General features: G+C 36.9%; 1 protein-coding gene across 3 annotated transcripts in view; it reads right to left on the bottom strand.

Moving 5' to 3' along the window:
• LOC125661887 (ATP-dependent translocase ABCB1-like) overlaps window positions 1-13,486 on the bottom strand; it is a 37,557-nt gene extending 24,071 nt beyond the window's left edge. The window contains exons 1-6 of one of the 3 annotated variants that reach the window (XM_048894040.2): window positions 13,107-13,486; window positions 9,755-9,788; window positions 4,469-4,595; window positions 2,338-2,507; window positions 1,573-1,706; window positions 114-285 (exon numbers count right to left, since the gene is read on the bottom strand). In XM_048894040.2, the coding sequence (XP_048749997.1) occupies window positions 114-285; window positions 1,573-1,706; window positions 2,338-2,507; window positions 4,469-4,595; window positions 9,755-9,788; window positions 13,107-13,192 (723 nt within the window). In that variant the 5' untranslated portion in view covers window positions 13,193-13,486. Of the gene's footprint in view, window positions 1-113; window positions 286-1,572; window positions 1,707-2,337; window positions 2,508-4,468; window positions 4,596-9,754; window positions 9,789-9,861; window positions 9,906-13,106 lie in introns of those variants that run through there. The other 2 variants (XM_048894032.2, XM_048894049.2) reach the window with 2 other exon arrangements.
• Between the last annotated feature and the right edge of the window lie 290 nt (window positions 13,487-13,776).

Raw genomic sequence — 13,776 nt, 5'->3', positions numbered from 1 at the left:
GGTGATTTTTCACTGCCGTAAAATGGCTGAAATATTGCCAAAACGGCGTTCAACCCAAAACAATCAATCATATACTTTTTTCCTACATATACATGTATATGTAAATATATTACCACAGAGAAAACCCCAGCGCTGACGGCCAGAATGGGTGTAATCGACATCATAACAAGTGTCATTTTCCAGCTCTTCCAAAACCCGATAGCAAACCCCGATAAAAACTGGGCGGTGTACTGCAGCGTGAAGCTGAACTTGTCTCCCAGTCCGTCTTTGATTTTCCCGATATCACTGAAGCGGTAAATTATGTTAATCAATAAAAATACATTTGTGATTTCATTGGCTGGATGAGATAAAATAATCAAAGTTTCTTAATATTTTTTTTAAAATATCTTTTTAAAAACTCATTTTTATAGAATAGCCTGTTAGATTCTTACATGTACATGTACAGCGCACTATTATTTCACTACCATCCATTGGACTTTTCTTTTAATTTGTTTATAATTCATATTTTTTTTTTACATTCTACTGTGTATTCGAATATCTTATAGCTCATATTCTATATCATTTATAAGGTCCTATATTTTTTTTATGGTATAGCATAATCCCATCAAATTGTATCTCTATTGCTATAGCTATATAAAGCGCCTTAGAGAAATTTGTTTTATATACATGTATTAAATGTATTTAATAAAATGTAGGTAATTAAAGCTGTATCTTTTAAAGTATGAGGATGTGTCATTTCATTACCATGTATAGAGAGTGCAAATACCAAGATTTATACAGGAAAATGAATTGATGAACCGAAAAAGGGTTGTCAATCAGACGTCAGGAGGTTTAGGATATGAAATCGCTTTGAAAATCTCTACAACACCGCGTGTGACAAAGAAGTCCCTCTTTGCACTCTGACTGTACATATTCATTGCTTGCTTGCTTGATTGAATATTGCTTGACGTCCCTCTCGAGAATTTTTCAGTTATATGGGGACGTCACCATTGCCGGTGAAGGGCAGCAAAATTTAGGCCTATGCTCGGCGCTTATGGCCTTTGAGCAGGGAGGGATCTTTATCGTGCCACACCTGCTGTGACATGGGGCTTCGGTTTTGCAGTCTCCTCCGAAGAACCGCTCCCATTTAGTCGCCTCTTACGACTAGCAATGGGTACTGAGGACCTATTTTAACCCGGATCCCCACATGACCATATTCATTGAACGAAGAGCGGCTATTCATTGAACGAAGAGCGGCTATTCATTGAAGGAAGAATGGCTATTCATTGAAGGAAGAACGGCTATTCATTGAAGGAAGAGCGGCCATGCATTCATTGAAGGAAGAAAGGTTATTCATTGAAGGAAGAGCGGCTATTCATTGAAGGAAGAGCGGCTATTCATTGAAGGAAGATCGGCCATGCATTCATCGAAGGAAGATCGGCCATGCATTCATTGAAGGAAGAACGGCCATGCATTCATTGAAGGAAGAGCGGCCATGCATTCATTGAAGGAAGATCGGCTTTGGTAAGTGTGACTAATTTATGTTATCATCACCTACATCTCATCCACTGACATAATATTCCAAATACTTACTCCGCCAGTCGAGTTGTCAATTCTCCGCTCTGATGTTTGTCGAACCAGCCTATTTCTTGTCGGATTATAGACCGGAAGAAACTTTTTCTAATGGTATGGACTTGTCTTTCGCAGGCCGTTGTCCAGCACATAATCTGAAGGTAAACTCTTACATGTACACTCTGACTGCTGTTTAGTGATATAAAACACCGGGAAAGTAGAGACCCATGGGTCATAGCGCTCGTCCGGTGAAGATGAGATTGTAACCAGATTGTAAATTCTGATTGATATTTGAAACACATACAACATTGAGTTATTAAGGATTGAATGTCCACAGTATTAAACAAGTTTCAATATTTACATTTGAGTACCCATAGTATGAAAATCCCGTTGGTGATTATTTTTTACCCTCTAGAATGGTAAAGACACCATTAATATTTTCCTGTCAAAATCCGGGATCTTAATACTTATCGATGTTTACCGTTGAATATCAAAAGTATATATACCCCATCAGTGTTCTCATGTGAACAGCGAGAACAATGACTGCCCCATCGATATTTACCAGCTATTATCTAAAGTGTGATTTTTTAAAATAATAATGACCCATTAGTGTTTACCGGTGAAGATCTTGAAATCGCACCGTTAAGTACCTATCGTGAATTGGTAACACACTAATGTTTACCTGTGAAGATTTCGATACTGCACTTTTGAGTGCTTATTGGTAAGTACCTATCGGGAATTGGTACTACATTAGAGTGTATCTGATACCCTGCATTGAGTATTTACCTGGAAGTATCCAGCCACCAGGACAATGGCGGAGAGATACAGGTAGTAGAAGGCGTAGGTGGACATCTTGTCGTTGAAGTCATCCGCCGAGGAGGAGTTTCCCGTCGTGTTTCCTGTCACGTTGACAGCGATGCTCCCATTGATACAGATCAACTCCATTCCTCCCGGTCCTATCATTAAAGATACAGAATTCTTGCTTGTTTTATCCACTGATCACAATTTATACTAAGTACTGTAAATTCCTAAATGTACGCGAGGAATATATTATCGCATAATTTCGCGAGAAACATCACTCGCGAAAAAATATTTCTCGCTTTTATTTTTATATTGCCAAAATACATGCAAAAACACTTGATCAACGGAGCACTCACGAATTTATTTTCTCGCGATTTGACATTCATGAGTCATTTCGCGATAAAAAGTACTCGCTTAAAATAAGGAATCTACAATAATGTGTCGGTAGGCGGGGGGACCCTAAATATTATCCGCAATTACAACTATGGCGGCATAATTCTGCCCCCCTTCAACAGATACACTGTAATTAAGTCGACTTCTTAGAAATTTGTCGACTTGTCAATTAAACGAGAGTAAATGGTTGTTTTTTAATTACATAAAAATGCCTAATTTATGCCGTCTACTTATTATGGTTGCATATTTCTGTCATCACGTGTCAGATAATATGCCAGTTTCGAGATTAGACCTCTCCTGTGTAGGAGGTGTATTTAGTGGAACTTTGAATGCTTAAGTAGGACAGAGTGGATCTTACAGTCAGTGAGAAAGATGAGTTGTATTAAATCCGACTTCTCTTAAAATACCTAATGTAGGAAATATAGAATACTATCAAAACAAATGATTAACTAAAGTGGGAACATTAATACAATGCCATATTTGCAAGTAAAATCCTAGATATGATAGGTAGGTGGAACAAAATAACGTGATATAACAGAAATTCCAAGTATTTAATTACTCCTTCAATACTTATCATTTACTTAGTTTGTGTATCAGTCGAAATCGGGTGATGAAACTGCGTATGATAAACTTACTGAGCACATTGATGAATATTTGTTCCACTACCGCGTGTAAACAAGTTGTTTTGCGCCTTAACTATGTATGAGAGTTCTCCAAAGGGAAATAACTCATAACTCGGACGTATCGCGAAACCGGCGTATTATGTTGATTTGTCAGTTAATTATTTCGACTTGTCAGATAATTATGTCGACTTTTCGAGGGAACATTATCGTTCTTATTTTCTCATTACCTTTTAAGTCTGATATGCAGATATATATATATATATATATATATATATATATATATATATATATATATATATATATATATATATACTTTCCGTCTTCAATATAACGACTTGACAAGTCGACGTAATCATCTGACAAGTCGACATAATCATCTGACAAGTCGACATAATTATCTGACAAGTGATATTGATGGCAGAAATATGCTACCATGGATTATATTACAAGTACATAATTTCTAACAAGTCAACATAATTACATGTATATGAGAAGACAAACTAACCATCGGACCAAGCGATGTGTTTTACCTAATTGTCACAGAATCATGTTGACTTGTCATACAATTATGTCAACTTGTCTGATCTTTATGTCGACTTTTTGAGTATATTGAGAAGTATATGCAGTTATGGTGTAAGCATGCCTTAATTTTTGGCAAGATAAATGAGATCGTGTTTTCAAAATTATCTTCTGACAAGTTGACATTAAGATCCGACAAGTTAACATCATATTCATCGGAAAAGAAAGTGTCAATGAATATATTACACTATATGTCATGAGAAATGTTCTAAGGACGGTGAATGCAAGCTCAACGCAGAAATATGAGTATGTTTTAAAGCTGTGTTAGTTTGGGACAAATAAATGACATAATTAAATTGAAAATTTGCATTACACAATAGAGTTTCGTTTTATCACATAGAAACGTAACTTGTCTGTTTCACCATAGTTAATTTGTAAATAGTACATTTTGCATTTAAAACATGGCATCAATATTCCTTGGATTTCGTAATGCATCATCGTGTAAAATATGCTTTGCAACGAGCCCCGTAACATATAATTTATTTCATCGATTCCACTGAACATTGATTGATCAAACAAACCCGAGACGAATGTGTCGGTCAGTTCTCCGAAAATGATGGAAAGTACTGGCCATCCTCCGCCGACCACGATAGCAAATATACTCCCTATAAGGATCAGGAAGCGGTCAAATGCGCCAGCATACCGGAACTACAATCAAACAAATATATGTAAGTACAAAGCGTATCAAAACTAGAAAAAAGCATATTAACACAATACATCGCGCAACGTAACTACCAACAAATATGCGTAACATAACTCGCACTAGAATTACTAACAAATAAATCCAAATAAATATAACTCGTACTAGAATTACTAACAAATAAATCCAAATAAATATAACTCGTACTAGAATTACTAACAAATAAATCCAGATAAATATAACTCGTACTAGAATTACTAACAAATAAATCCAAATAAATATAACTCGTACTAGAATTACTAACAAATAAATCCAAATAAATATAACTCGTACTAGAATTACTAACAAATAAATCAAAATAAATATAACTCGTACTAGAATTAATAACAAATAAATCAAAATAAATATAACTCGTACTAGAATTGCTATCAAATACATTTACAAGATATAAGTCACGCCAGAATTACTTACAAACAAATCTGCCTAATATAACTCGTACTAGAATCATAAGTTATACGAGAATCTGCCTAACTTCATTCGTACGACACCTACATGTACTAACAAAGAAATCTACATAACCAGATCCATACGAATACAATACATACCAGAACTATCAATAAACAGAGCTAAATACACGAAGACGCATTGATACTACGAACAATAGGAACTACTACAGTCAGGTAAAGGGACTACGAACAATGGGGGCTACTACACAGTCAGGTAAAGGGAATACAAACAAAGGGAGCTACTACACAATCAGGTAAAGGGAATACAAACAATGGGAGCTACTACACAGTCAGGTAAAGGGAATACAAACAATGGGAGCTACTACACAATCAGGTAAAGGGACTACGAACAATGGGAACTACTACACAATCAGGTAAAGGGACTACGAACAATGGGAACTACTACACAGTCAGGTAAAGGGAATACAAACAATGGGAGCTACTACACAATCAGGTAAAGGGACTATGAACAATGGGAACTACTACACAGTCAGGTAAAGGGACTACGAACAATGGGAGCTACTACACAGTCAGGTAAAGGGACTATGAACAATGGGAGCTACTACACAGTCAGGTAAAGGGACTAGGAACAATGGGAGCTACTACACAATCAGGTAAAGGGAATACAAACAATGGGAGCTACTACACAGTCAGGTAAAGGGAATACAAACAATGGGAGCTACTACACAATCAGGTAAAGGGACTACGAACAATGGGAACTACTACACAATCAGGTAAAGGGAATACAAACAATGGGAGCTACTACACAATCAGGTAAAGGGACTACGAACAATAGGAACTACTACAGTCAGGTAAAGGGACTACGAACAATGGGGGCTACTACACAGTCAGGTAAAGGGAATACAAACAAAGGGAGCTACTACACAATCAGGTAAAGGGAATACAAACAATGGGAGCTACTACACAGTCAGGTAAAGGGAATACAAACAATGGGAGCTACTACACAATCAGGTAAAGGGACTACGAACAATGGGAACTACTACACAATCAGGTAAAGGGACTACGAACAATGGGAACTACTACACAGTCAGGTAAAGGGAATACAAACAATGGGAGCTACTACACAATCAGGTAAAGGGACTATGAACAATGGGAACTACTACACAGTCAGGTAAAGGGACTACGAACAATGGGAGCTACTACACAGTCAGGTAAAGGGACTAGGAACAATGGGAGCTACTACACAGTCAGGTAAAGGGACTAGGAACAATGGGAGCTACTACACAATCAGGTAAAGGGAATACAAACAATGGGAGCTACTACACAGTCAGGTAAAGGGAATACAAACAATGGGAGCTACTACACAATCAGGTAAAGGGACTACGAACAATGGGAACTACTACACAATCAGGTAAAGGGACTACGAACAATGGGAACTACTACACAATCAGGTAAAGGGACTACGAACAATGGGAACTACTACACAGTCAGGTAAAGGGACTATGAACAATGGGAGCTAGTACACAGTCAGGTAAAGGGACTAGGAACAATGGGAGCTACTACACAATCAGGGAAAGGGAATACAAACATTGGGAGCTACTACACAATCAGGTAAAGGGACGACGAACAATCACATCTACATAATAACAACACAATTATATACAGGAGTTAGAAACAAAAAGATATACAGATATTATTCAAACAGAATGACTTATTAGAACTATAAATATATATAGATATATATATATATATATATATATATATATATATATATATATATATATATATACTGGTGCATCAAAATTGGTACCGTATAAGTTTTACATTATGACCCCTGTGTCGAGACCTCTGCTGGTGGACTGTTAGTCCCCGAGGGTCTCTACAGACCAGTAGCTAAGTAACGAAGGTTACTAGCTTGAAAATACGGATGTATATTTAATTGCTGTTATAAAATTTAGAAATCATTTCAAAATCAAGGATTATCTCCCTCACGCATAGCTCTTATCCTTGAACGAATTTGATTTTTGGCACACTGTTTTTGCCTATAATAGCTCTAAAACGTCATTGTTATTTCGGATTTCAAACATTTCGGTTGAGCATCACTGAAGAGACATAATTTGTCGAAATGCGCATCTGGTGCATCAAAATTGGTACCGTATAAGTTTTACATATATACAAACTAAACAAATCTGTAATACTGCAACACAATGCAGCTCTGAAACTACAAACCAAGCTGATCTCTAAATCTACAACACAATCTCGACAAAACTACAAACCAAGCTGATCTCTAAATCTACAACACAATCTCGACAAAACTACAAACCAAGCAGATCTCTAAATCTAAAACACAATCTCGACAAAAACTACAAACCAAGCAGATCTCTAAATCTAAAACACAATCTCGACAAAAACTACAAAACAAACATCTCTCAATCTACAACATAATGTCGAACTAAAACTAGAAAAATAAAGAGATCTATAAAACTACAATTTATGTACCAAAACTACAAACATCTCTAGAATTACAACCCTATGTCATTCCAAAACTACAAAACCAACATATCTAGAATTACTACCCTATGTCATTCCAAAACTACAAAACCAAGAGACCTGCATGACAACATAATGTCATAGCAAAACTACAAAACAAACATCTCTATAGAAGTACAACACAATGTCGTACTAAATCTACAAAACATTTCTAAATCTACAACTGGATTACAGATTGAAACAATCCACAAAACAAACAGTTCTAAATCTACAACTGGATTACAGATTGAAACAATCCACAAAACAAACAGTTCTAAATCTACAACTGGATTACAGATTGAAACAATCCACAAAACAAACATTTCTAAATCTACAACTGGATTACAGATTGAAACAATCCACAAAACAAACATTTCTAAATCTACAACTGGATTACAGATTGAAACAATCCACACAAAACAAACATTTCTAAATCTACAACTGGATTACAGATTGAAACAATCCACAAAACAAAAATCTCTAAATCTACAACTGGATTACAGATTGAAACAATCCACACAAAACAAACATCTCTAAATCTACAACTGGATTAGAGATTGAAACAATCCACACAAAACAAACATCTCTAAGTCTACAACTGGATTACAGATTGAAACAATCCACAAAACAAAAATCTCTAAAAGCACAACACAATGTCATACCAAAACTACAAAAGCGATCTATAAAACTATAACACAATGCCGTAACAAAACTACAAAATAGACTTATCTCTAAACAACAAAACAATATTGTACTAAATATCAAAATCAGGTCCGCGTGCATAAATACATTACAATGACACATTGGAACTATAAACAAGCATATTTATGTAGATACATTGCATCTCACCATGAGTAAGATTGATTGATTGAATCTTGTTTAACGACTCTCTGGAGAATTTTTCACTCTTATGGACAAGTCACTACTTTTAAGACCAGTGAAGAAGACTGGTGAAGGGCTTCAAATTTAAACCTTTACTCGGAGCTTACAGCCATTGAGCAGTGAGGGTTCTTTAGCGTGCCACGCCTACTGCATGTGACACGGGACATCCGTTTTTAAGGTCATCTCCGAGGACCCGTGACATTCACACCTGATGCCGAGCGTTTGGCGATGAAACTGTCATCACTTGAATCGCGGCTGGGATTCAAACCCTGGCCTTCCGCATGCGGGGCGAACGCTCTAACCTCTAGGCCACCGCGGCGGTCCATGAGCAAGAACACTTAGTCTTAAAAAAAAACCTTGGTCTGGCGCTCTGGATGAAAGAAGCAGAATGATATCATTCACTTTAAAAGAAGTAAATTTCATTTTTGAAAAATACATAAGGGCATGAATTACGATGCTTTACGCCATCATGAGGCGCTTCATTAAAAGTATGCCGGCGTGAATGTCAGATAAAAATCTAAATTCAAATAGTTAGGGGGGGTAAAAACTCCCGTAAGTTTCTGTCATCCGACATCGATTACACTTTTTTGGAAAAAGAAAAAAGACAGACGATTGTTAAAAACCACATGATATTACATTTTAATGAAAATTTAAGAGTTTTAATGTACACTTTCATTTATGAATAAACAGTAGAAAAGGTATACAGAATGTTATTTATGTATGTATGTTTTTACTTGTTCTTACGATTAGTTTCAACATTCATCATATTTAGTTTTAAGGGGGAGGGGTCTTGGTAAAAACTATGTGAATTTAGTTTTTTCTCAGACATTGATCTTTTGATCTCGACCCTAATAATAGATAATACACGCGTACAGTCTTGACTTTGTCGAAGTTCTGACTCGCACATTACCAGATATATTGTAGAGAGAAAACATTTGAAAAGGCATTGTCGGACCAGAATGAGGGTTTCTAATTTACTAATTTCACGTACATGTAGTACAAGTGTCACAGATTCCAACCCACCCATATGGGTAGAAAAGGTAAAAAGGGTAGGGGAGAATGTGGGCGGTTAGAGGGGAAATCGGTAAAAGAAGGGGGAGAGAAAAATAGAGAGAGAAAGAAGACAGAGATGGGAAGGGGGAGAAAGGGGTAAACTTTTCTATTCAGCCCTGTCCACGTGCACTAGTCTACCACTCCAAGGTACCGAGGCCATTAAACAAACAAATGAATTCTAATTTTAGACTAAGTGATATTGAATTCCCTAGCGATACATCATTTCACATTCTTACCAGCTGTCCAAATGTTGCCGCTTTGGGGGATTCCCTGGAAGTACAAAAACGAGTCGTAAATCACATCACATTCGAATAATAATGTTGTACACTTTCATTTTACCTACGGTGATAACTTTTTCAGATCCATGTTGTCGCTCCATTCATACCCGCGGTGTATGGGAGAGGGGCTGATAAGACGTATAAGGTACACAACAAATGATAAGAAAGTATTTTGTGAAGACATTGATATCCTACATGTATGTAACATGTGTGTGCAACCAGTAGTGAAGAAAACACAGATTTTCATATAGAAGGGGATTCTAGAGTATACCCAGGGAGAATGACCACGGATAGTATACACAGGGAGAATGACCACGGATAGTATATCCAGGGAGAATGACCACGGATAGTATACACAGGGAGACCGACCACGGATAGTATACCCAGGGAGAATGACCACGGATAGTATACCCAGGGAGAATGACAACGGATAGTATACCCAGGGAGAATGACCACGGATAGTATACACAGGGAGAATGACCACGGATAGTATACACAGGGAGAATGACCACGGATAGTATACACAGGGAGAATGACCACGGATAGTATACCCAGGGAGAATGACCACGGATAGTATACCCAGGGAGAATGACCACGGATAGTATACACAGGGAGAATGACCACGGATAGTATACACAGGGAGAATGACCACGGATGGTATACACAGGGAGACCGACCACGGATAGTATACCCAGGGAGAATGACCACGGATAGTATACCCAGGGAGACCGACCACGGATTATATTTACCTGTTACAGACCTACAGATTGACAAGTTCAGATGTGCATTTACTATAATGTATACATTTCATGTATAATGTCGGATTTTTACTATTAAGGGGATCGATGTTATTTATTCCTAATAAAGGAATTTATTCAACAGTGCCCAATTTAGAGGGGGAAAAGTAGCCTCGTCGTTTGGGGCAAAAGTAGAATTATTTACCAAAGTTATATACTACTGCATATACCGATACCAGTAGTGACATATATATATATATAGATAGATAGATAGATAGATAGATAGATAGATACATGTAGATAGATAGATAGATAGACTCGCAACCAGAAAAGCGCAGGTAAATTTGAGATCAGATAGATAGAATGATCACGTTGACCGCCGGTTACGAAACAAATTCAGGTTGAGCCCGTATGTGATTAAGCGATTAAAAGCTGTATCCAGCAGATCAATAAGTTGTTGACCCACCCCCTTTTCCACTGAATTCAACTTATGGGGTTTTAGATTTGAAAAAAAAGATTTGATTTGAACATCTAGAGACAAACTTAAAAGCTTGAATTGTTCTACTGTTATGACGCATCCAGTTTCAATGAAGGATGCAATTAAGATAAATTTTCTTCCAACATTGTAGTCTCCATCATGAGACACTGTAATCTTATTTCAGTCAAAATTTTCCGAATAAAAAGGGAAGGGGTGTAACCCCTTCATATTTTTCACTACATTGTACAACCATGTAAATTCGAATAATATTTATAATGATGATGTTAAATAAAATTCAGATAGCACCTTATAGAAAATAAATTATTCCAAGGCGGTTTACAGGGGTAAGGAGAGGAATGCAACAATAAAATACAATCGATAGCTAAAAATTTTTGTATATGGCGGGGGGTGTTCGATAATTAAAACAGGCATACTTTGTTCACTTCTTGATATCATCTGGAAGGTCATTCCAGAAATGTGCTGCAAATGAATGAATGAGTAGCGCAAAGAGTTTAAATTTTAAAAAAGAAGAAGACTTATGACAGGGCCTTATTTTAGACCAAAATACCGATTGTTGTGAAATTAAACTAGTAGTTGCTTAGACTTCAATCTAATTAAAATTAGATCCTTTGATCCGCTCACGTATATCACTATACATTGTGTGTACGCGAGCGGATAAAAGGATCTAATTTTGATTATAGACTGCTTAAACTTTGACTATGTGCGAAGTATCAGCACATCTACATGTAGTACATACACCTAGTACATGTACATATATTGCGATATCTTCAACACAGCAAATTAATAGGTGACCGTGTGACACCATTTACCAAGATTGACACCAAGTACGATTTCATTTTCTTAGATATTTCACAAACAGAGGCTACACTTGATTAAGTACCCTTTCATTAACACGGCAAGTAGCTATAGCATTTAGTATACCATTTCAGCAAAATATAAATTACCTTTGTTGAAGCCTGACCGATGGAAATTTTGTTCCCCAAAAATATGAAAGCAGTATTCATGGATGTACTAAGGGTTTCTTTGTAAATATTGTGAAATTTGTGGCATTTCATCCCCCTCTGTTTCTCCATTCATCAGCAAAGAAGTTTTCCTTGGGACCCATCCCACCCGAACACTTATTGATACACACACTGGCGGGAAAAATCACAAGTTTGCTGTACAGTGAGGTATAATCTTTATAATACAGATAATGCATGTACATACAGTTAAAAATTCATTACATGAGTTGGGGAAGAGAAAAATAAGGGAGTTGTTGAGGAAAATCTTGAAATTCTGTATTTTTCTTTGTGAATTGCTATCAATGATTTTTCCCAATTTGTGGGGAAATTATGCTATTTTTCCTAAAGGAGAGAGTGGTAGTTCAAAAGGGAAAAAAACCCACTGTAACATTCATCACCGAGAACAGATGATACCCTTCTTAAATCAAACACATATTTCAAAGTAATTCTTCTACACGCAGGGCCGTAAATTACATGGAGGCGGAGGAGGCAGCTGCCTCCTCCAACTTTTGAGCCAAAAAAAATTAAAATTTAAAGTTCATTAGAATTTATGTTGTTTCCAATAACTAAGAACATGATACCTCCCTTAAAAAGCATTCCAAATCTTTCTTTTAGAATGAGTTAGTCAAGTAACATCTTAGAAGGCCCTAGAATCAAGGATTTTGCACGAAACGTGTTCAGTGTGCACAAAATGTGATCAGCGTCTGGGGGCCTGGGCGGCCCCCAGACCCCCGCCTAATTTCCTGCCTCCTCCAAATTGAAGGTTAATTTACGGCCCTGACACCGCTCAGAATTCACCACTTGGTGTAGTTTCCAAACTCCCGGATCTCCCCAAAAGGGATTATTTGTGCCTTCGACACCAAAATCGTGTATTTAGCTCTCAGTCCGTCCTAGATTGCTCCATTTGAAAAATCCTCGATCCGCCACTGCTTACGATAAACGTTACAACCGCGATACCAAACTTTATACTGTACTATAAATACTGGAAGACATAAAGCTTGATCCACCACCGATAAAATCTATACCTTTGGGGCGGGTTCATGGCGATATATGAAATTATTTATTGGACTTACTTTTTAGGTTTGACATTAGACTCCGTAGAATATTTCTCTGACCTCCCAGAAGACAATAGTGGTTGTTTCTCTTCGTTATCAGACATTATTACGAAGCCTTTTCGTTGATTGTTGCTTTTTTTATCACATTAGTTGCCAAAAAAAAAAAAAAAATAGAACCGAAACAAACAGTAGAGTTCTGCTGTCCTCCCGTGACTCAACTGCACGTCCGCGGAGACATCAATTAAATGATGTAACTGTTATAGATATTACACATAACATCTTAGTAAAATGACTCGTATGAATAAATTACAGCCGATAGCAATGTTTACTTGTGAAGGTGAATATATAGGACCCCGACCTTTGATAAAAGAAAGGTAACTCATTCCCTCACATACAGCTATATATGGGTAACCCATTCCCTTATATAGCTTGACGGCGGTGATGATCTCACACGCTAAGTATAGAAATGAGTTTACCTAAATGTGACTTTGAAAAATGTTTTAAAACAAATGCTCGAGCGGCTCAAATTCGGAGAGAAAGAAAGTTTGTGGGTGAGTGTATACCAACTGCACACATGTATGCAACAAAGATGCACGAACAACCGAACGTTTACAAGGAACCAGATCAATTCATTAATCTCCTTCTATGCAGTTTACTTTTTCTAAAAAATCCTGGTAAATTAACTAAG

The sequence above is a fragment of the Ostrea edulis genome, chromosome 1 (assembly GCF_947568905.1).
Source record: "Ostrea edulis chromosome 1, xbOstEdul1.1, whole genome shotgun sequence".
In the NCBI taxonomy this organism is placed as follows: domain Eukaryota; kingdom Metazoa; phylum Mollusca; class Bivalvia; order Ostreida; family Ostreidae; genus Ostrea; species Ostrea edulis.
Note: the sequence above shows the minus strand (reverse complement) of the source record. Positions and strands in the feature narration are given on the sequence as shown.